At 36.2% G+C, this 22441-nt stretch overlaps 1 protein-coding gene across 1 annotated transcript in view; it reads left to right on the plus strand.

Moving 5' to 3' along the window:
* BCKDHB (branched chain keto acid dehydrogenase E1 subunit beta) overlaps positions 1-22441 on the plus strand; it is a 134729-nt gene that overhangs the window by 44635 nt on the left and 67653 nt on the right. The window contains exon 8 of the mRNA XM_074861925.1: positions 729-839. Within this exon, the coding sequence (XP_074718026.1) occupies positions 729-839 (111 nt within the window). The remainder of the gene's footprint in view (positions 1-728; positions 840-22441) is intronic.

Raw genomic sequence — 22441 nt, forward strand, 5'->3', positions numbered from 1 at the left:
ACAAGCCTCTTGCTAGAGGGGAATACTTTTCTGTTTTAGTAAAATGTTAATTATAATAATCGGATTATGCAACATTTGTAATGTTGGTGTTAAACTGTGGTGGAAGACCAGTGAATGGTCATATTATCATATTAGTGCCAATATGCTTTGGTTGCGAGGGTCAGGACTGGATGGTTACAGGTAACTTTTTACATGGTACTTACTATCTCTCCTAACTTTTCATAAGATAATTCTTTGGAGATGATCACTTGATATTGCACTTTCAGTAAATTGTAGTAAGTGTAGTTACTAGGGCTATTTTTGAATGTGCGTAATGCTTCTTGCAGGATTTCATGTGACTGCTACTTCAAAATACATTTATCTGATATATTTGGGTCTTAGCTTAGTTACAGTCCTAAAAAACCCCTATCCTAAACCCCAAACTCATTAAAAATATAAAATAGTGAGGCCTGATACTGTTCACTGAAAGATACTTTTCTAGAAAACAACAGTTCTGTGATTCTTCATTAAAGTTAGTTTTTGAAGTGGTGCTAAAATGCTAGGAATAATATAAGTAGTGAATAAGAAGAACGAACAAAGTAGTAAATGATTATTAGTTTATTGAATAAAAAGGTTTCTGATAAACATGCAGGTAATATGTTAAATCACTGATTGTATTTTGTATGCATAATTTAGAATATCTTAAACAAATTAAATGTTTACTTGGTGATAATACATTGCCTTTTCAGGTACACGTGATCAAAGAGGTGGCAGCGATGGCTCAAGAAAAGCTTGGCGTGTCCTGTGAAGTTATTGATTTGAGAACCATCTTACCCTGGGATATAGAGACTGTTTGCAAGGTAAGGAAATGGACCAAACATTTGCTTTAGCACTGAACGAGAATAATGTTTCAGGGTTCAAAATAATATTAGAATACATGTTCTTTGCATTGCAGCAGAGGGCAGGATTTAATCAGACTTGTGCCTGAAAACTGCTTTTCCATGATTTCTGGCTCTTTCTATCAGCTTTGCTGTCTTTGGGTCTGAAAAGATCAGGTGAAGTCTTTTATCTTTTTTTCCTGTTGTTTTACACCAAGACCTTTATCTAGTTTTAGGTCTGCAGTAATGTGCCTTAGTTTTGTTTATCCATATTTCTGGAAATAAATGTTTTGATTTAAGGTATGTGAATTCTTGGGCTGGGGAGAAAAGGCAGCATTTACTATTCTCAGACTATCTGGTTTGAAATTCATGAGTACTGTGAAGTCCTTGTCTGCTCTGTGGAAGTCTTTGATATTGCAAAGAATTTCTTTCAAAGCACTGGGCAGCTGCAACTAGAATTTGAATTTTCATATACTGAGAAACCATAGGAAGTGGTTATTGTGCTTACATACATCTTGGTCTGCTTACCTTCCCTTGCCCCGTACTGCTTTTTCTTGAGCAGCTAAGAGCTATTGGGAGGAAAGAACTTAAAGAAAATAGAAGGGAAAGTACTTCCCAAAAGTCTTTGTAAATCTAAGAATCCCAAAAGTGCCATTTGGGAAATTAAAAAAAAACCCCACCAAACAAACTGGAGGTCATTAAAGCAAAACCGTGTATCTGGAAAACTTAATTTCCCCCCTCCCAATTGTTATCTAACATTTTTCCTGTTCTGAATTAGCAATTTTTTGTGTGCATTATTTAGAGTGCCTGTAATACTTTTTTTCCTTCATTTTTCACTTACCCATTTGATGAGGTACTTTTAATGTTGTAAATACATGAATAAACTTAGATTCTGTAAAATAAATGTTAGTGTTGCTGCTTTGGGAGCACTCATAGACAGGTCTTTTCCATAGCTACCTCATAAAAATTAGTCTGAAGTCTCTTCCATGAAACCGTTTTTTCTCAAACTACTTGAGAACTATGAGAGAAGAGCTGCTGCCAGATTGCCATCCAACAGTACAAAGGCTGGTGAACATGGTTTTGGACTGCAGTGCTCTGAAAGGTTCTGCAGGTATCTTTGTCTTTGCATTATTTACAGCATTAACAATTAGAGCATAGCCAAAGGTTTACCCCTCACTTCATGGTAATGGCTCCCTTGATTTAAGCTTGAACAAGTGTGGGTTAGCAGAATGCTTGTAGCTTCTACTAGAGCTGCGAGTTTCCTTAAGCTGGCAAATTCACGGTCCTGTAGGACCATGGCTAACAGCTCATTGGGTCCTAATTCAATCTCTGCACACTAGCTCATTTTATGCTGCTGATCAAATCACTCTGAAACTTGAGAGATGTCTGCAGCTTAGTTAACTGAGGCCTAATAATTGTAGTGTACTGAGTTAAGATAACCATAGGGATGAGAAGAGCCATGGACTTGAAAAAGGTGTGTGATTCCACCAAGTAGCTTCTCTGCCTGCAGTTTCTAATTTCAGGCAATATGGTATCGTATCTACAGCTAAGTCAGACTGTACAGATGTTTAAATAGGGCAGATCAGGCGCACCTCATTATCTGACTCTATATATTTGGAGTATCTTGTGTAGGTACGTGTTTTGTGATTCTGTAGTTACTCAGTAAGGGGCTTGCTCTTGGTCAGGTAAAGTATAAACATATTAAGTGTGATAAATGGGAAGATGAGCCATTGGTCTGCTACTCTATGGCAAAGCTTGTAATTCTCCACAGTATGAATTTTACTGTTATGTTTGTCTGAGGGACTGCCAGTGGGACTGGACGGAGCAGATTATGGGAGGAAAGATCCACATTGGGCATCTGCTATTGGCAGTGTCCTACTGTCCAGTTGTGGATGTGTAACAAGTTGTGTACTTACAGTATAGCGATGTGTTGCTTCATATAATTTTGATCTTCTCAGTTGAAGTGTTCTCAGTGTTTGTTTGCAGTGTATTTCATGTTACTTGGATGTACTTTCTAGCTGTAAAAAACGAAATGTGTTGAGTAGTCATCAACATAATGAGAAACTTTGGCAGTAATAAATGCTTTACAGTCCCTTCTGGACAACTAAAATTATTCCATTTTTTTGTAGTTAAATTTTTTTCCTTCTTTAAAGATATGAGCTGTCATTCTATGAAAACAAAGCATCTCTTCAAAAGAGCAGTTAAGTCTGTTTTGTTGGATTGGACCTGCACTGATACGCTGTCAGGAAAAAATGCAGCTGTGCATAGGAAGTGCAGAGCTTTAGTTGTACAGTGTTTCACAAATCTGTACTTTAAAAATAGATATTCCATGAAGATTTTCAGCTTATATTCCATTCTGAACATCTTTTAAGGTAACTGTGGCATACATAAAAAGATGGAACAGATAGACCTGTTGCTTTAAATCTGTTAGTTTAATTTTAAGAATTAGAATTATTTCAAGAGAAATACAGTGCACATTGGCTAGGCAGTTTATCTGTTTATTATAATAAATACCAAATAGTAAATATTTTTAGCATTGCTCTCATGTTAGTATGGCTGTAGGCTGGCCAGTCTGAAGGGAGAAATGTTAAATTATCTACTTCTGTAGATCTTGTTTGTTTTGCTCAGCTGAAAATAATTAGTGGTTTACATTTTGTACTATGCGACACTGAAACTTAACTTAATTTGCATCCTAGACAGCTTTTAAGGTAATTGCCAACATAAATAGAAGGATTGAAACTATAGTTGTAGCTGCTTGCTGTAACCTCATCCCAAGAGGAACTGCTTGGTGCAGCTGTTGCAGATGACAGTGGTTTACAGGGTCAGTTCTGGTGACAGGACTTGTTATTCTGTTCCTCAGATGCTAGTGTCAAGGACCAAGAGACTGGTAGAAAAGTTAGCCATGACAGAGAAAATCCTTGGCTGTCCACTGGCCTGCTTAAGTCCTCTTTGCAGGCTGTAAATGATAATGGTATTGCTTTTGCTCCAGTCCAACCTATTTATACGCTCGTCAGCTCTTGCAGGCTGCGCTTTGCCTCAGACTATTACTTATGTCGGCCTCCATAAATCTCAGGCCAAGTTTTTATGTTTTTTCTTGTCTTACATATGTGTTTGCAATATGTCTTATTATCATCATGTCCTGTTGCACACAAGAAAATTATGGTGCATGTGATGCGCTGCAACCTTATGGCTGTTCTGCTGGTGCTGGGATGCGTGGTCCTCTGCTGCTGGGAATCTGTGCTGTTATCTTATTGGAGAGCAGGACTTTGGGTTTTGATGTAAAAACACATCCCTCGGTTTTACTGCTGAGAGTGGTGTCTTTTGTGATCAGAACAGACTGTTATTTTAGTCCTTGGCCTGCTGCTCTTTCAGTCCTTGCACACGTACATCTCTGTTCACATGTCTTCATGCCAAACTTAACATACCTGTTACAATTCTCCACGTTGTTATGATTTTCCTGTCTGATGGCTCTTTCTAGAAGGCAGGGACCCTTATCTAGCTTCTTGTAGGCTCTGTGATTGTTCCTAATCATGTGCCTAACATTAGGGTTACCTATGTTCCATATGGGTCAGTGTCATGAGACTTTAATAAAGGAATCAAATTTTACAGAAGTTGTATGCGTTTGCCAGTCTAATATGTTTTATTCTGCAGGCTTATTTTATTCTTATGCTTACCCAAGGAATGCTGCATTTTTATATAGAAATATTTCTGTGAATTTTCCTTGTTAGTCTATGTAATTTTTAAACAAAACCAAGGAGCCTTCATGGTTGGTGTGGGGGAATGAGCAGGCCTCATAACCATAAGTTAATTGTTACTGTCTTTAGAAATGATCTAACTTTAACACTGAAGTTTTCAATGAAGCTTTTTAAAAATGAGATGCTTTACTTAACTGGAAATATATGCAACTTTAATTTGACAGCTGTGGTGTAGGCATGAAGAAGGATGAGCTGAAACAGCGCTTTGGAGATGAGCAGTAATATGTCAAAATTTTCACTGCAAATCTAAATGCTTAGTCTGCTTTCTGTAGCTGTTTCTATATAGAAAATTATGTCATCAAAATACATATTTCATAAAACTATGAGAAGTCATACTTCACGACTGCCACCAGAGGCCTCTTTTTAGCCAAGTTAAGCAGCTGCTTTGACTGCATTGTTCCTTTGAACATTTTTATGAATAGATAGCCCTGAGTGAAACCGAAATAGTGAACATAAATAAAAATGGCTGCATAATTTTATATTTATATTGTTTAATTATCTAAATATGATACAGTATGTATAAATATTAACTGTACAGTTACTATAATCAATAATATAAATAATACACTAAATGCATAGTATATAAATATAAGCATTATATATTATTATTTATAATATTTCCTTTGCATTTTTAAGATGTTGAGATTATATTCAGTTTTGAAATAGGTTAGCATTGTCATCTTCATGAGAAAGAGATGAGGGTACATCTGCCTGGAGCATACTGCCATGAGCTTTGAATAGGTCCCAGCAGTAACTGAAACCTTCTTTTTGGTACAGTTCCTGGGATGGGTAAACATGCAAACAGAGGCTAGATTTTTCTTTTGTGAATCTTCATATGTGTAAGAGCAAGTACTGAAGTTTGAGCTAGTTATAATAGCTCATAGAGCTATTCCAGAGAAAGGATATCTCCTGAGGGTCATTCATCCTAGGTGTTTCAGCAGCCTGTTTTGGAATAAGATAAATTGGCCTCTGGAAATGTCTTGGTTTAAAAGTTTAAAACAAAAAAGTTAAGGGAACCCTGAGTGCAGTGTAAAGTCAGGTGAGATAAATTGCACCCTCATTGTATAGCTGAGAGATGACACCTACTGCTGACAGAAAGGAAATAAGTAGTTGGCCTGTTAAAAAAATAATCTGACATCTCTTTACTAGAATAAAAGCAAAGAATCTCTGTGTGTGTATATTTATAAAAATATATATTTTTTATAGGCTTCATTACTATTTAACTTGGGAAAGGTTCTTGTGAAAGAAAGATGTCCTTCCTTACTTAAAGGCAGTAGATACAAACAGTCCCTTGCCACTGAAAATTAATCTAGCCTGTTTCAAGATTCTCTAGCATTCTTAAAAAAAAAAAATCGTTCCTGGTCTGGATCAAGAGAAATCATTGATTTTACAGGCTGACAGCTTAAAATGATATACAGGAAATATTTTAAGTCACATAAATTAGTTTAGACCTGTATTTTATACTTTGTTGCTTTTCACAGAAATCCGGACAGGTAAAAAAAATTAAAGTACTTGAAATGGAGTATATTCTTTAGTTGTCTATATTCAATCAGAATTTGTCATTTTGCACATATTTCAAACTGCTGAAACTGTGACTTCTGTGCATGTGTTGTTTGATAGGCTCAGTGCTGTGAAAGCTTGATGTGATGTCTCTACTGAGCTTTATATATGAGTTTTCATGTGCTTAGAAAACTAACTTCTGAAGTGATTATTTTTCTGAATTTTATGAAGTGTTTGTACCAGAGAAACATTTTAAAAAAGATTGACTTTTTGTTTTCTTTTGATAATGCAAAGACTTTAATATATCACTTGTTTTCTGGTTATATGCTTAGGTTTGAGCTAGTGTGCTTGTGTGTCATGATCACTTAAACTTGGACTGTTCTCAAAGGACTCATATCACACTGAAAGTGTCACTAGTTAAATCTGCTAGATTTTTATGCTTTTTGCACTGTAGAGCCTTTTAATAAAACACAGCATTCTGAAGATGAAGATGGGAATCCAGGACTATTTCCTTTTGGAGTGTGCCCTCCTTACAGGAGTGATCACATTCCCTTTGCTTTCTCCCTTACTATTGTCTGGTGCTTATTCTGTGCAATTTAGGGTAACAGCAACAATAGAATATGAGCAGGCTGATCTCCCAGTTTATCCCGTAATTTGATAACAAGGTCACACCCCAGGGAGATGGAAGATTGGATTGAAGAGCCCATGTGGTGACAAGGCATTGAATCCAGGTTTCTCCTCTTGAACATGGGCCCTTACCCTACCATCTCAAATTGAAGAGCTGAATAGCTCATAAGCCTTTGTACCCAGGGCCATGATACTTTGCTGTCAGTTCAATGTTAGCAGATTAGCAGTGTGCTCAAAGCACACTTCAGTTTCTGAAGGGTATAATTTGTTGTGGTTGCTTAGAGAATGAATCCTGAAGGGCTGTATGTATGAACTGTGTGTTTAGGGTCTTAAGTAAGCCTTTCATCATGCCTTAGTTGAGAAGCTTGGATCTGCTGCAGACTTGATGCAACGATGTCCTAACCTCCTGTCATGATCTGTTTTGTGCCCATGTCAGGTTGCTTTTTGCTCTGTCTACATACCGTTGCAGTGTGATGGGATGTAGTGTGAGATACCTGGGTGGTTACATGTAGTTATTTTAGGTTGTTGACTTCAGTGAGTTTTTTAAACCTTTTTTTAGGCCATTTTTGTTCAGTCACCATAGCCACTTCAGCCATGTGGAAGAAATGCAGGATCTGAGTAGTGTCATATAGCTGTCCTTATTTATAGCTCTGTTCCTAAAAGGAAGAAAAATGGTTTTATTTATAATTCCTTTTTCATGATGGAAGTCGGAGATTACCATTATGGAGGTGGAAGCAAGCATTTTGCAAGGCAAGTCCATCAGCAGTTTACTTTTACTGAGCGTAGAAAGAATTTTATATACATTAAGACACACCCTGATCTGTAATCTTTCTAAAGCCTTTCACATGAAAAATGGAATAGATTGTACAGCTTGTACATGCATAGAGCTCTGGTATAGTGCTTCTGAATGAGACATGATGCAATTCTTTGTGCTTTACTCCTAGAGGATTGAAAGTGAATCCAACGTCAACTCCCAATTTGTAGCTGAATAGATCAGCATAAATGGTTGTGGTGTTACATGTTAGAAAAGTGACACAAGCTTGTTTAAAGAGTGTGGGCTGCTGTTGCTGCTTCCTTAGGAAATGTAACAGCGAAGGCTGTCTTTAGATTACTGAGCTTCTTGTCTATATATACATTCTCAAAGCACTGTGTAATTTCACGTGCCAGTGAAAAATTTGGTAAGACTTGTTTACTTTGACAATCTTCACTGATTTCTGACTAAAGGTCTTGCTTTATTCCCTGGGGCTGGAGTATGAGTGATCCAGCAGTTATGACTCAAAGGGAGAGGAGTTAGCTGTCCGTAGAGTGCATTACTTTTTTTGAGGGAGAGAATGCATTCCCTGCGCTTATTCAAACACCAGCATCCTATGTCTGTGTGTTTTATTCATGTATGAGGGAGTTGGGATCAGGAGTGATTTCTCACCCTTTAAACCTTCAACTGTAAACACAAACACATGAAATAATGTGTTTCTCGACATACACTGCTGCTAACGAAACCTCGGCCTTGACTCCTGACTCTGCTGACTCCCCTGCTGTTGCATGTGCATGCAGACTTCTGGATTTTAGTGCAGCCACAGCAAAGATATCAGTTCCTATCTGGGCAGGTAACACTTCCCTACTACTTGATTGATCAGCTGTGTTATTATTTGAAGGCTAAGGTGTCTTGAAGGGTGCTGCTCAAGAAACTGAAACATGAGATGTATATGAAATATCTATAAAATTTGTTACTGTATAACCTATGAAACTGTTCACATACCGTTTCTCCCTTTCAGAAATTAAGTTTTCAGACAAATTTTTTTTCCCTCCATTGTACTTAACAGATTTGCTTGGAAGCTTTGGAGAGATTAGGCTGCGTGGATTTTTCTGTCTATGAACTATTGGGTGGTGTGGTATTGATTAAAAAGCCAGTGGCACACTTCCCAGTGCTTCACTGGTCACATTCAGGGTAAAATTCTGTGGTTGTAGTGTTTTTTAATATTGAAATGCATGTGTTACTGGAAGTGGGAAATCTAGCTCAGTATTAAGTACTCTTAAGGGATTGTGCAAATTACTGTATTTTATTCACCCTGAATTGAGCCAAGCATGTTACTTAAACTTTAAATTGATTGGTATCAATCTGCGATTTTCACATTTGTAAGTGAAAATTTGCAAAAGTACATTTTTGTGCTTTTGTATGATTTAGAAGGCAAGTATTTGCCATGCATAATGATGATTTGCATTTATTAGTCATCCTAACTTTCTCTGAACTGTTGCTACTGTAGTGCAAAGAAATGCTGAGAATTATTCATTCATGACTTAGTAATAAAAGCACTGTGAAGTGCAGTATTAAGAGCTTGTGCATTACTGTGAGCCTGGATAACGGAATTTTGCAAAAATCCAGCGGTGTCTTTGCAGAAACAGAGTTTATGGGTTGATATCAATGATAGTAATTCTGAAGTTGCTTCTTAAGGACACTGTACTACAGGCAAATGAAGGGGTGTATGTTCTTCTGGGCACTTGGTGTTCTGCAGACCTTCCCACGGCGGTCAGCATAGATGCTCGGCAGGCTGAATAAACATATGCCCTCTCATTGGAAAGAGCAAATCTGAGCAAGATAGAAAGCAGCCACACTGGGAACCAGTGGGTAATACAGCACTGGGGAGCAGTTTAGGGCAAACTCTATGCCTGTTTTCCATCGAGGCTATTTGATGGGAGCTATTTCTACAGTGTGTATTAGAGCTTTTTCCTTAAAGCACAGGTGGCATTTTTGTCAGCCATTGTCATTAAAGTGACTGAATATTTGTCAGTAGTAGATCCCTGGTGTCCTATACTTAACAGGCAGCATGTCCTAGCAGACCTGTTGGTCTACCAGCTTGTTGTCCCCATTCCTTTAAGTTTACTTCATCTAATTGGACTGTGAATAAAGGAAAATCAAGATCAGCGAGCTTGATGTGGTTTTTTTATGCATTAACTGCACTCACCAGGCATAGAACTGTGCAATTGTAGCGCGGGTATCCTGGGATCAGATTTATGTTTCTTGGCTATCTGTTCTTGATCCTTTGCCATTTTACATGTTACTCCTTGGATTTCTTACTGAATGGATCTTGTACCTATAAAATGTGATTAAAGTTGTACTGCTTGCGTGATGACAGTTAACTTTGTCACTCTTTCCATAAGAAATTCATGTCTTTTGGTCTTATAGTTTCACATTGTTAGAGCATGCTGTGGACTGTTGCATGGCTTCCAGAAGCAGAACACTGGAACCATGCTTGTAGGCAGTCATTCTGAAGTTATGAGAATATATATAACCATTTTAGAAACCAGTTATTCACATATTTTGCTCTTCTGTATTTCAATAAAGCTTTGAATGGAAGCCTTGTTTGTTCCTATGCATCTTGTTGTTTCAGGGAAGTATCTCAAAGATGAGGCATTTGTGTATATACAGTTCTGTTTTCTTCTTTCTCCCTCCCAATATAAAAACAGTTCTCAACCTTTAAGTTACTGTGTCCAGTTTCCATGTATGTATTGATAAGTGGTACTTGAGAAATAGTCTGATTATTGAAAACCTTGATTAAATAGAGAAAAGGCATTTCTGTGTAGTTTCTGTTAACGTTGATGAGTATAGTGCTGATGATAAGGTCCATGAATTCCTCATAAAACCTTTTTCCTTTTGGCCACATTCTGTATTACAAGCTTCACATTTAAAGACACATGCAAATAAATGAGTAGTGGTGCATAATCTATAGTTAGAAGCTATTTTATAGCTCCAATATGTGTTTTTATTTTTTTTTTTTCCATTGCAATTGGTGCTGATTGAATTCTAATGGAAGTTGGGATGAAGTTCCACAATGGTAATCATATATGAATCATTCTTCCACAGAGATAATTATTACTTCTTTACAGTATTGCGTTTCTTTAAATGTCTGTAGCTATTTATCCTGCTATTATCACTTTGTTGAGCCAGCTACTTTTTTAAACTATTTTTTTAGGATTCAGATGCTGTAGATTCTTATTATTTGTGCATTATTAACCTTTACCCTGAGACAATGAAGTTTTAAGTATTTCTGCAATAATTTTGTGATTTTTAGGATAATGTTAGAATTTCAGATGCTAAGATTTAATCCGTTTTTTACTGAATTATTATGTAAAATGCATATGCATTTATTAATAGTATAATGCATTGTATTTGGCTTATTGTAAGTATTTTTCTTTTCACAGTGAGCTTTATGTGAAGGCAATCTGAAATGCTTCTAATACAAACATAGACTGCATAGACTATGTAGACTACAGAGATTTCCAAATGTAAAAATCTTGATTTAGTTTTTTTTAATAATAGGATCTTTGTTTTTAATGATATTTACTCATTAAGATATTTACCACAGGTCTTACAGCTGTACCTGGTCGATGACAGGCTAAATGCTGCCCTGATAGATACAGTTATTAAACTTAGTTTTCATTATGCTGTGACCTTTTCCAGTGCTACTAATGTGGACTAGACAAACCATTTACCTTCCTTCCTGTCTTTGTTTTGTGCTAAAGAGCCTGTACTTATGGACTGCTTTCATTTTTGGTCTGCTACACAACAGCACTCGCCAAAATCAAAGGTTTTCATCTAAATAAACTCAATATATTCTACAATAACTTTTTTGTGAAGCTACTATGGAGTACTCCTGAAATTCTCCAAGTCTCTTGAAATTTTTTAGCCTATTTCCCCCTGCAAATCTGTTGAGCTGAATTAATGCATGAAATCCTGAATGTTTGGTTACCTAATGGACTCATTATGGTTGAAAACAATTATTTTCTTGTGTATTATCCCATGTTATATTTTCTTGTTATGCACCTTTTGAAGGCTCTGACACACATTAAGATCTTTACCATGTTGAAATGTTTGATTTTCTGGATATATGTTAAGAAGTTCTTTGTTACTACTTTTATCAGATGGAGATTGAACTAATCTGAAAACCTTGCATTTTTCTTATTTGTATGTTCTTTGTATGTACCTTGCACTGTCCTGAAATTTATGATAATACTTCACATAATAATATGATAGAGTAGGACAGAATTTCTATGGACTTGGTGGACATTTTACTTTTGCATGTGGGTATAGGAAAACAAAAAAATTACTGTCCTGTAATGTCATGAAAAATATCCTAGAATGAGATGCATGGACTTTAATTATTGCATGACAATATAATGGTCTAACACATGGAAAAAACAGGTCTGGAAATTATTTTTTTTTCCACAGAAACAAATCAGACTAATTTTTTTTCTAGCTCTTTTTGTTTGCAAAATATGTTTTTGATACTTAAAGCTGTTACTACTAGTATTTAGAAATTGTTTCATTTGGTGTGCATTTTGGAAGATCTCAAACTGATATGTATATTTCAGAACTTCCTGAAGACTTTTTTTCATATGAAAGCAATTAATAAAATTAAAAAAATAATTACACATTTGTCTATGGTACTACATTCCAGCAGAGTATTCTAGCAATTTTTTTCTCCCTTGTCTCTGGTTTCATTTCAATTGTTATATGGAACTAACCCTACAGAACCAAGCAACTGCCTGGTTTGCAGAATATCCTTTTGCAGATAATACAGGACAGAATTTCAAGGGACAGATTTTACCTCTTGCTCTTAATCTGTTCTGCCTGAAATTTTGCTCCCAGCTCAATTGAATATAGATATTTTTTTTTAATTGAAAGGGAATGTAGTAGCTCTGTCTGTACTTAAAACTGTCTAAAAGACCTATGAAAAATGTAGTTCCGTATAAATTTGCCAGACTTTAATTGCTCAGGCTTTCCCATATTGGGTGTCAACCTAAAGGTGGGTTTTTTGTTTGTTCTTTGTGGGGATTTTGCTTGGGGGGTTTCATTTGCTAAAATTATTCATCCATATCTCAAAGCATGGTCTAATCTGCTGGCTGAGCTGTTTGTTATCTTGCGCATATCAATCATAATGAGTTGTGGTAGAACAGCAAGGCTGAATTGGTTTGCTTAACTATGTTGGCGGGTGCTCATGGATTATGGATAGCATTTGTACAAGTTTGATTTACTAGGTGGAGAATTGTTAGCTTCATGGTTGGGAAGCCTCTGATTGCATTATATTATTTTTTGGTGGGGTATAATGACTGTGACTGGCATTGCTGGAACCTGCAATTACAATAAAATACCTGTATAGTCCTCTGCATTTATTTAGGGCATTTTTACCTATGCTGAAAAAAGTGAAGCTAAAGCAAGGTTGGGAGGGTATTGAAGCAAAGCTGTGTAAAAGGTGAAATTAAGGATGGAGAAGAAAGAAAAATATGTCATCCAACACCTGGATTAAAAACTCTTGTAGAAGGAATTTAGGGATATGGAAATAATGGTCTGAAAACATAGAAGAATGTGTGTTTGTAGGCTCGTGCTGTATTTTCTCATGTAATGAAATTATAGTTGAAGGTTACACTACTACTTCATTTTATGCAGACATCTGTCTGTAGACGAATTGTATAACACTGTATAGGAAATGTAGGCTTGTATTATTTAAATGGTTTAAAAGACTTTTCAGTAGCTACAGCAAGAGAACTATTGCACTAGCATTTTTGTATATAGCACCACCTTTAACAACATATTAGTCACCTTGCTCCCCTCTTCACTTTAAATATTTTACCTAGCGACTTTCATTAAGCCCACCTCAACTTTACGTAGATGAGAGTGTAGCTTTGATAGGTGTCACTGCTGTATAACACCTGCACTCACCTGTTATGGCTCTTACATTCAGCTTAAACTCAGTCTTTTAATAGTTCTCTAGAATGACTGAGAGTATGGAATGTCTTAGGACCTCTCTTCATAATATTTTGAAAATTTTATGATCAATTAGAGAGTTTAATTTTAGTTTTTAGGTTTCAGTTTCCTGAGCAGGTTACAGAGAAATCTTATCTGACAGGGGCCATGAATTTGTGTGATGTTGAAAACAACAAGGTTATATACAATTTATTGTTAATTGTAACTTAAGGTAGGGAAGTCATAAGACAGTATTTTATTCTCGTATTAGAGTACTTGCAAATAATATTTTTTCAAATAATATCTTCTTTTAAAATGATATCTTTTCTTTTCCTATGTAATGCTTTAAAATATTCTGGGATAGGTTTCAAGTTGCAGTTGCTTTAAATTGAAGAAAATGGATAGAGCAGCTGAATAGTGATGTGGTGGCACCCTGTGGCTTCATCTTTTGGAAGGTGCTCAGCTAATTTACCTTTAATAACAGCCCTTTAATACCTCTGGAGATCTTTGTACCTGTTCATTATTGGCACCTGAGCGTATTCTGTTTTCTGTGCTGAAAAAGAGAAAGGCTTTGCTGCTGTTCAACTTGATTCTTCTCCTACGCACTGAGAAAAGAAAGAAAGAAAAAAAAGGATAATAGTCTTTGATTTCGGTGATTGTCTTTGCCTCTTCCCTACAGAAAGAGAAGGAGGAATTACTGTTGCAACATTTGCTACTGCTGTTGTTGCTCTCTTCTTTCAGGTATCCATTTTCAGGGATGTGTTATATTAACGTCTAGTCCTTGTACTCAAAGTACAATCTAGTTAAAACTGTAGATGCTGGTCAGGAAGGAGCCAAATGAAGGGAAGAATTCTGAGCTATGGCACATGTCATCATTACTTTGAGAAGTGTGGGAGTGTTGATCTGCTCGAGGGTAGGGAGGCTCTGCAGAGAGATCTGGACAGGCTGGAGCGATGGGCTAAGGCCAACTGGATGAGTTTCAATAAGGCCAAATGGCGGGTGCTGCACTTTGGCCACAATCCCCAGCAGTGCTACAGGCTTGGGGAGGAGTGGCTGGAGAGCTGCCAGTCAGAGAGGGACCTGGGGGTGTTGATTGACAGCCGGCTGAACATGAGCCAGCAGTGTGCCCAGGTGGCCAAGAAGGCCAATGGCATCCTGGCTTGTATCAGAAATAGCGTGGCCAGCAGGGACAGGGAAGTGATCTTACCCCTGTACTCGGCACTGGTAAGGCCGCACCTCGATTCCTGTGTTCAGTTTTGGGCCCCTCACTCCAAAAAGGACATTGAATTACTCGAGCGTGTCCAGAGAAGGGCAACGAAGCTGGTGAAGGGTCTGGAGCACATGTCGTACGAGGAGCAGCTGAGGGAACTGGGGTTGTTTAGTCCGGAGAAGAGGAGGCTGAGGGGAGACCTCATCGCCCTCTACAACTACCTGAAAGGAGGTTGCAGAGAGCTGGGGATGAGTCTCTTTAACCAAGTAATAAGTGATAGGACAAGAGGTAATGGCCTCAAGTTGCACCAGGGAAGGTTTAGACTAGATATTAGGAAGTATTTCTTTACAGAATGGGTAGTTAGGCATTGGAATGGGCTGCCCAGGGCAGTGGTGGAGTCCCCATCCCTGGAGGTGTTCAGGCGGCGGGTTGACATAGCACTTAGGGATATGGTGTAGTTGGGGTCTGTCAGTGCTAAGTTAACGGTTGGACTGGATGATCTTCAAGGTCCTTTCCAACCTAGATGATTCCGTGAATAACAGAAGAAGTTGGGCCATAGTGGTAGGATAAGCAGGATGGGCCATGGCATCTGAGAAAAAAGCAGGAAATTCAGCTGGCAATGTTAGAATATAATCATATTCTTGGTTCATGTTCTCTTTTTCTGCCAATGACTTCGCTAAGAACTACCCATCTGTATTGTTCTGGGAGTGGTGTGATTTTACTTATTGCATAATGAATCTTACTACAGTGCTAAACATGCAGGGAAATCGGCCGCTATTTGATTTTGGTAAATGTTAGTACAAAATATGTTTGCTCTGTTCTTCTCTTCCTCACACAGTTCTTCCTCCCCTACTCTTCTACCCATGTGATTACCCTGCAAATGCTTTTGCCATTAGCCAACGTTGTGGTTTGTAAACTAGAGGTGCTGGTGTTATATGGTTATTTTGCAAGTTTATTTCATTTAAAAAAAGGTAAGGTTTTTATTTGTAAAATTTAATTGCAACAAAGAAATCTTCAGGAGGAATTAGTTCAAGCCATTTTCTCTCCTCTTTGGAGACAGAATATGAAAGATAACATAAGAAGAAAAGCAGCCAGAAATTGAATTGGTAAAGTACTGGAAGGTCTTAATCTAAAGCAGTCTAAAATAACCGTGTTAAACATCAGAATAATCTTTATCACTTTTTAAAATCGGGTGATGTGAGGGGAATTGTTCATTTGGCCTAAATTTCATGGAGAGGCTGCCAGCATTGTGGATGCTTACAATGATATCATTTTAAGATCATGCAATTCATTCTTTGTTCGATTTGAACCGTATGTGAGGTATTTATCCACTTGCCCGAGCAATATTCTGTTTAAACTGTAGTCACATTACTAAGATCAGCAGTGCAGTGTGCTGTAATTTGGAACTGTACTTTGGTTTACGTCTTGTAGCTTGAGACTTGCAATTGTTTACAGAGAATGCTAATCAAACTTTCCAGATGAGAAGAACAGTAAATGGTAGTTTATAACCACTTGGTTACAGTATAATGCTTGTGCTGTAAGTGTGCATTATGATTTCCCCATCCAGTTAAAAAAAAATAAATTGCAGTTTTATTAAGTTACTTGGTCTGCAAATGACAAAACTGTAAAACCACTCTTTTGGCATGTGGTCATAAGTACTAATCTATACTGTACTGTTATCTTTGGCATTTGTGGTGCATTTACTGATATGCTGCCTAGACTTTGAAGTTCACAATAGTGCTGTGTGTGGAAGACCACAAATTTCTTAAGGATAAAGGGTTTAAATGGCTTTACTGCAAAAGGGGGATCTTGTTTTGAATTTAAAGAGTAAGTGGAAGGCATCTATTTATCATTTGCCAGTAAATTGGTTCATTATTTTAGCACTAAAAGCAAAAGTTGAATTATTAAATTTTTCAAAATTTTGAAAGTTCTCTTAGAAATTTAAATTTCTTAAATAAATTTAAAATGTGTGATTCTTTTCTGTCTGCTTCTCACTAGAGGGGAAATGGAGTTAGAGTTGAGAAGAAAAAAAGAAATTGGATTATTAAGCACAACAATGTGACTTAGTTTTCCATTTGTTAGTGTTGAACTATCTGCAGTATGATGGCAACAAATGTTGCGCTTTAAAAAGCCTGTGGAAACAATTAATTTCTAATTACCAGCTACAGTGTTTTGTTGACATTAGCCAAATGTCTTTATGCTATCATTTTTTTTTTTGGCTTAGAGCTTAATGATGTTTTAAATAATGGATTGACTAGAGGAAAATGTGATTTTTAGCTCTTAAAAATACTGTCAGCAGTTTCTGTTAATGTAGTTTTACAGTTTTATTTTCTTGTGAAAGAAAATAAATCTATCAAAATAATCTATCTACCTAGTCACATGTAAATTGTCCCTTTTACTGGACAATCAAAATGTATATAAAGCAGTTAAGGTATATGTTACTGGTTATGTATATGTCTAGATTTAAAAAGTATCATCATGATTGATGTAGCTGTTCTGAAGTTAAACCTTAAAGATCTTGGTTGTTTTACCTAATTACATTTGCTTGCACTAATGAAATGTTGCAAAATGTAGATATTTTCTTGGGGCAATTACTTGGAGTAATTGAAAAGCTAATATATGGAACCTTCTTATTTCAGAAATGACTTAGTATCACATGTGAGTTTGCATATTACAAAAGATAAATTTAGCTATATTTTTTTTTTTCTGTGGCTTCAATAGTTGTCAAATATTTAAGATGATTGTAACTTGTTTTACTTAAGGCACTTAGTGTTCAGTAGTTTTCTGACTTGTAATACACAATAATAAAACACCATTTTTTTTTTCAGTATTGGGAAAAGATCAAAATAAATGTTACTGCAAAGTAGAAGTCAAGACTCATATTCTCCCTCCATCCCATATTCTTTATTAGTTTCCTCTTTATTTTATTATCACCTAAATTAATGTCAGAACAAACACAATTGAGTAAGCTAATGGTTTAGCGAAGTACTGAGGAAATTGCTGTTGTGATGCAGTTTTAAGCTTTCCCCATATGTGTTCTTAAAATATTGTGAATCTTGTATACATCGGCAAACTTCTAAAGAAATAAAATATTTACTGGTAATACAGAAACACTGATCTTTAAATAAATAAAAAGACTTTGAGCAATCAAAAATTATATAATTGAGAGGCTCAATGCTTTTATAACTAAACATAATTAGCAATGCAGGAGTATAGAGGAAGAGATTGTGATATCCATTAGTCATGTGCCTTACAAGTCCTTTCTGCCACATACTATTTAGGGTATTTGGCAAGTTAATTTCTTTGTGCCATGGTCTTAACATTTATAAAATATGTATTAATCTCTCCTCTTCCTGTGTTGTCTAATATAAATATGTTCATAGTTTTGAGCTTCCAGTAGCTTTTAAAGATTTGGATCTTTTGTCTAATTTTCTCTGAGGCACTACAATACAACCACTTAGGCCCTTTTTCCAGTTTTCTGAATTCTTCACACTGGCTGTTTAATGTCTGCTTTCCCATTTGAGGAAAATAAGTGACAACAAAGGCTAAGCAACAATCTCTTTCAAAAATGATTGCATTCTATAGTAGAAAATTTTACCTGAGAGATCTAGAAACTGGGATAAACCTGCTCATGAAAAGCTTTCTGCAAAAACAGAGCTCCAAAGCATATCAGAGAACACAAATTTTGTTATTGAGCAGTAAGTTGATGAGCTGCTGTTAAAGGCAGTGTACAGTGGTTTTTTGTAAGCAAATGCAAATGTTGCTCAGTACAAAAATGGAAAGAACTAGTGAACAACCACATTTTGTTTACCACCTACAATGCGGAGTGATTGGTCTTACCTCTGGCCCATCCACTACGAAACCAAGTTTACATAAAGGTCCATAACAGATCTACAGCTCTGCTAATTATTCCTCTCCAAGAATGAATTGACATTCTGGTCAATACAGTTTTGCTCGGTTGACAAGTTTGGTTATGCTTCCTTCATTGTCATTCTCTTAGATGTACAAAGCTCCCTGGTATTTCTAGGGATCCGGATTTAATGTCTTCTCTCTCTGGTCCCTACATATATAGAGGATGTAAATGAGGAGATCTCTACAGGCATTTCAGTGATTACAGTGATGCAGAATTCATTTCTAACTCGGAATGAGTGTTATTCAATAACTTTACATTAGGAAATCAAAGCTTCAGACAAGAAAGGCTCATTTGTGCTTTGTGTGGTTCTTACGTCAAATTCGTGTTTTCTGTCTGCATCATATCTGCCGTTGACCATAAAAACTGCCTTAGTGATTTGGGAGAAAAATCTTCATGTGACACTTAGTCTAAGACACATTTCAAAGTATTTAGAGTAAACACTGTGTCTCAGATATGTTATTAATACATAATAAGCAGAAAGGAGGGAATAAAGACATTTTTATTCAGCAATATTCAGAACTCTGAAGTGAATGATTTACAGGCTTTGATTATTTATTCTGTCACGTACAAAGATGACTGCTGTCTTTTAGTTGATAAACATGTAAAGGGTTCAACACGTCTTTAAGCTGGTGATCTAAGTGAAAAATGGTAATGTCCGTGTATCGTGTTGAATACAAGAAACCAAAGAGTTGGTCTTTGAGGTGTGTACACTAAATAGATATGGAATATTTATAAACTCTTAATGCTGATAATTTGTTCATGCTGCTGACTCATTTGCTATGGTGATCAGTACAATGGAAAAGTTTATATATCAGTTAATGGAAGCAGGCTGTTTTTCCGAGATTACTTTCATGATTTTTTTTCCAGGAGAGGCTATTTAAAAGTAAAATATATTTCTTGGTCTATAGATAGATTTTCTTTTGTGTACATTTTAAAATCACTGTAAGTAGTTATTCTTGGGCTAACACTTGTGATAAAAGATTCAATGCAGCAATTAAATGTAGCTCTGTTGTGTGTCAAGAAATATCTGTCTCAAATATGAGCCTTGATTTGGTGTTTGCCATTAAAGAGACTTCCATTGACATCAATGAAAAATGCATATATTTTTTGACGGTTTCTAGGTTGTTTTGCATGTTAATGCTTTATTGTCCTGTGCTAACCTATCAAATGTCATTGGCTTACTATAGCTCTAAGTAGCACGTCACTTGTGCACAAAGACCATTAAACTGAATGGAAATGGAGAATGAATTTTGTTGAGTACAAAGAGAACTAAGGCACATGATTATCCTTTTTAATGTCTTTGAGCATTGGGAGAAGTTCTTATTTTAGTGTAATCTAACCTTTTTATTAGTTTTAGCTTGGATATGCAAGACAGATGTTGGTGGAAAATGCTGGAAGATTTTAATAGTGACATTTGCCAGAAAATGGAGTAATAAATTATAAAACTCAAGTTTATCTATAAAGGAAAGATTGCTGAATCTCAACCTCTGTTTATGTGATGACTCAGTGTATATAAATTTGCAGTTTTTACTTTTCCTGTTTTCTGGATCAATTGTATGTGACAAACAGTCTGAAGCTGTATGATGTAATCTTAATCAGTTGATGTTGAGAGGTAATGTTTTACCTTTATCCCAAGCATTGCAACTGTAGTCCCTCTTCTGGGGAAAAAGAAGGTAAATCCAAATTACTGGATTGAGTGAGTTGAATCAAAAAGCTCAAACTAAAGCTATTGTAGTAGAAGCAACAGAGTTGTTACTTAAATATAAAATAACATATTGTTTCGTGGAATTTAATGGAAATTTAAATTAAAAAGTTACAGGCAAATTACTGAGTGATAACACTGTGTTAATAATTTAAAAATCCCAACAACATAGTAGAAACGTTCTATGAAATTGGAGCCTGAAAAAAACCCAGGGAACTCTCTCTTTTCTCTTCCCATGCAATGCTATGAAGGCATAGAAATGAATTTATTTTTTTACTTTGGATAACAACACTATGATAAAGAATGAAAAATAATTACTGCATGAGTAATGAAGCCTGGTTTTCTATGGATTTATGTTCCTTATTTCCTACCTTCCACTATTCCATATTCTCCATTTACCTACATTAAGATGCTCAGCTCCTTTCTAAATGCCTGGCTAGACAAAAAGTAGCGCTAAAGACAGGTTATTGGTGCTTACTGGTTGCTGAAAGAGCTGCGGGAAAGATAGTGTTAAGTGCGGCTTGTCTTTTACTGACTTATTCGGTTAGCAGGAGTACTAATCTCCCTTACCCAGAGAGACTCATTTTTACCAAGCTTGCAGGAACTTAATATCTTTAAGACTTGCATTTGGCTGCAAAATGGCTATCAGGAGACTGACAAATGGACAGAAAAATAAGATCAGGTTGCAGAACCCTCATTTCCTTGGCTAAGAGGCTGAAAATGAATATATAGCTTGAAAATGACTATTCATTCCTCTGTAAGTTGAAGTAGGTCAGATACGGAGAGTGTGTAACTGATAGAAAAGAATGGATATTGAAGAAGAAATGAGATGAGGATTGCTTAGATGCTTTTGATGAAGAGAGTGCAAAAATAGAAGGGAGAATAGGACAAAATATAGCATTGAAAGAATGAAAAGAGAAGAGGAATTGGTTGTTGCTTTAGAAAAATTAATTTAAATGGGAAGTAATACAGAAAAATGTATTCAGAAAAACAAACAAAAGATACAATAATTTTTAAAACATAGGTTTGCAAGAAATTAGGCACAAAATTCAGTAAACAGTTTGTATCATTCAAATAGTTATCATAACCATTAGACACCTGGTAACGCTTATTTTTGAAAGGGATCAAAGATGGCACAGGTCTCATTTTCAGGCATCTACTTAACCATCTTGGTCTACTTCATATTTTTATTAAATTATTTAGTGATTATTTTGCTCAGATCTTTCCATTATATTGCCTCATGCTTTCCCATATAATCCATGTAATTCAGATATTAAGTCAAATGAATCCTAAGCATAAGTGGGTTCAATAGCTGCAGTGAAATGGATTCGTCTGTCTTGTGATGAGGTGTATTAATTTGTGCTATCAAAATTCGAGTTAAGTTTAGGAAATAGAAATGAAGCAGATGCTGGGTGCATAGATGCTGAAGCTTCTGCTTCTTATGGAGTTTTAGTGCAAATTTTTTTAGAAGTGTAGTAGCTTTTCAGAACAGTTATTCAGATTATAAATTGCACTAGCTTTCAAATTTCACATACATACTCTGGTCTTCCTTGAGGTGATTCTTTCAGTATTGCTTGAAAAAGACAGTTGCTGATATGAAGAATGTCAGCAAAGTGTGTCTGTTCCCCTCCCCCCCCCCCCCCCCCCTCGCCACACTTGAAAGACATCTTCACAGATGTTTATCCCTTGTTCTTGTTTTTGGTCAAATAAACAAACCCCTTTGCCCAGTTCTGAAACTTTACACTTGATTAGTTTGTGTTATCGGTCATTCTGGCTGGCATGATTAGCTTACAGATAGATAATGTTTTATTAGATTTCATGTGCTACTCACACAAGTCTTATAACTTGACTTTCAGTCTCCTTTTTCTGCTGAAAGGTTGGTGAGGTGCTTGGTCAAATCAATTCAACACAGTAGCCTGAGGATGCTTTATGTTTTAGAAGGGATTCTTTGAGCACTGGGTGGGCTGTTTTTTTCTGCTGAAAGAGAAAGGTAAATAATTACATTTGTCATTTGAAGACTGTCAAAGGGCTTGAGCCTTAGAATAGAGCAGAAGCAGATAGAAGGAATCTTTGGAGTCACCATATAGGGATAAAGAGGAAATTGCATAGATCAAACTAATAGTGGACTGTCATGGCCT

This window comes from Strix uralensis, chromosome 3 (genome assembly GCF_047716275.1).
Source record: "Strix uralensis isolate ZFMK-TIS-50842 chromosome 3, bStrUra1, whole genome shotgun sequence".
Classification (NCBI taxonomy): Eukaryota; Metazoa; Chordata; class Aves; order Strigiformes; family Strigidae; genus Strix; species Strix uralensis.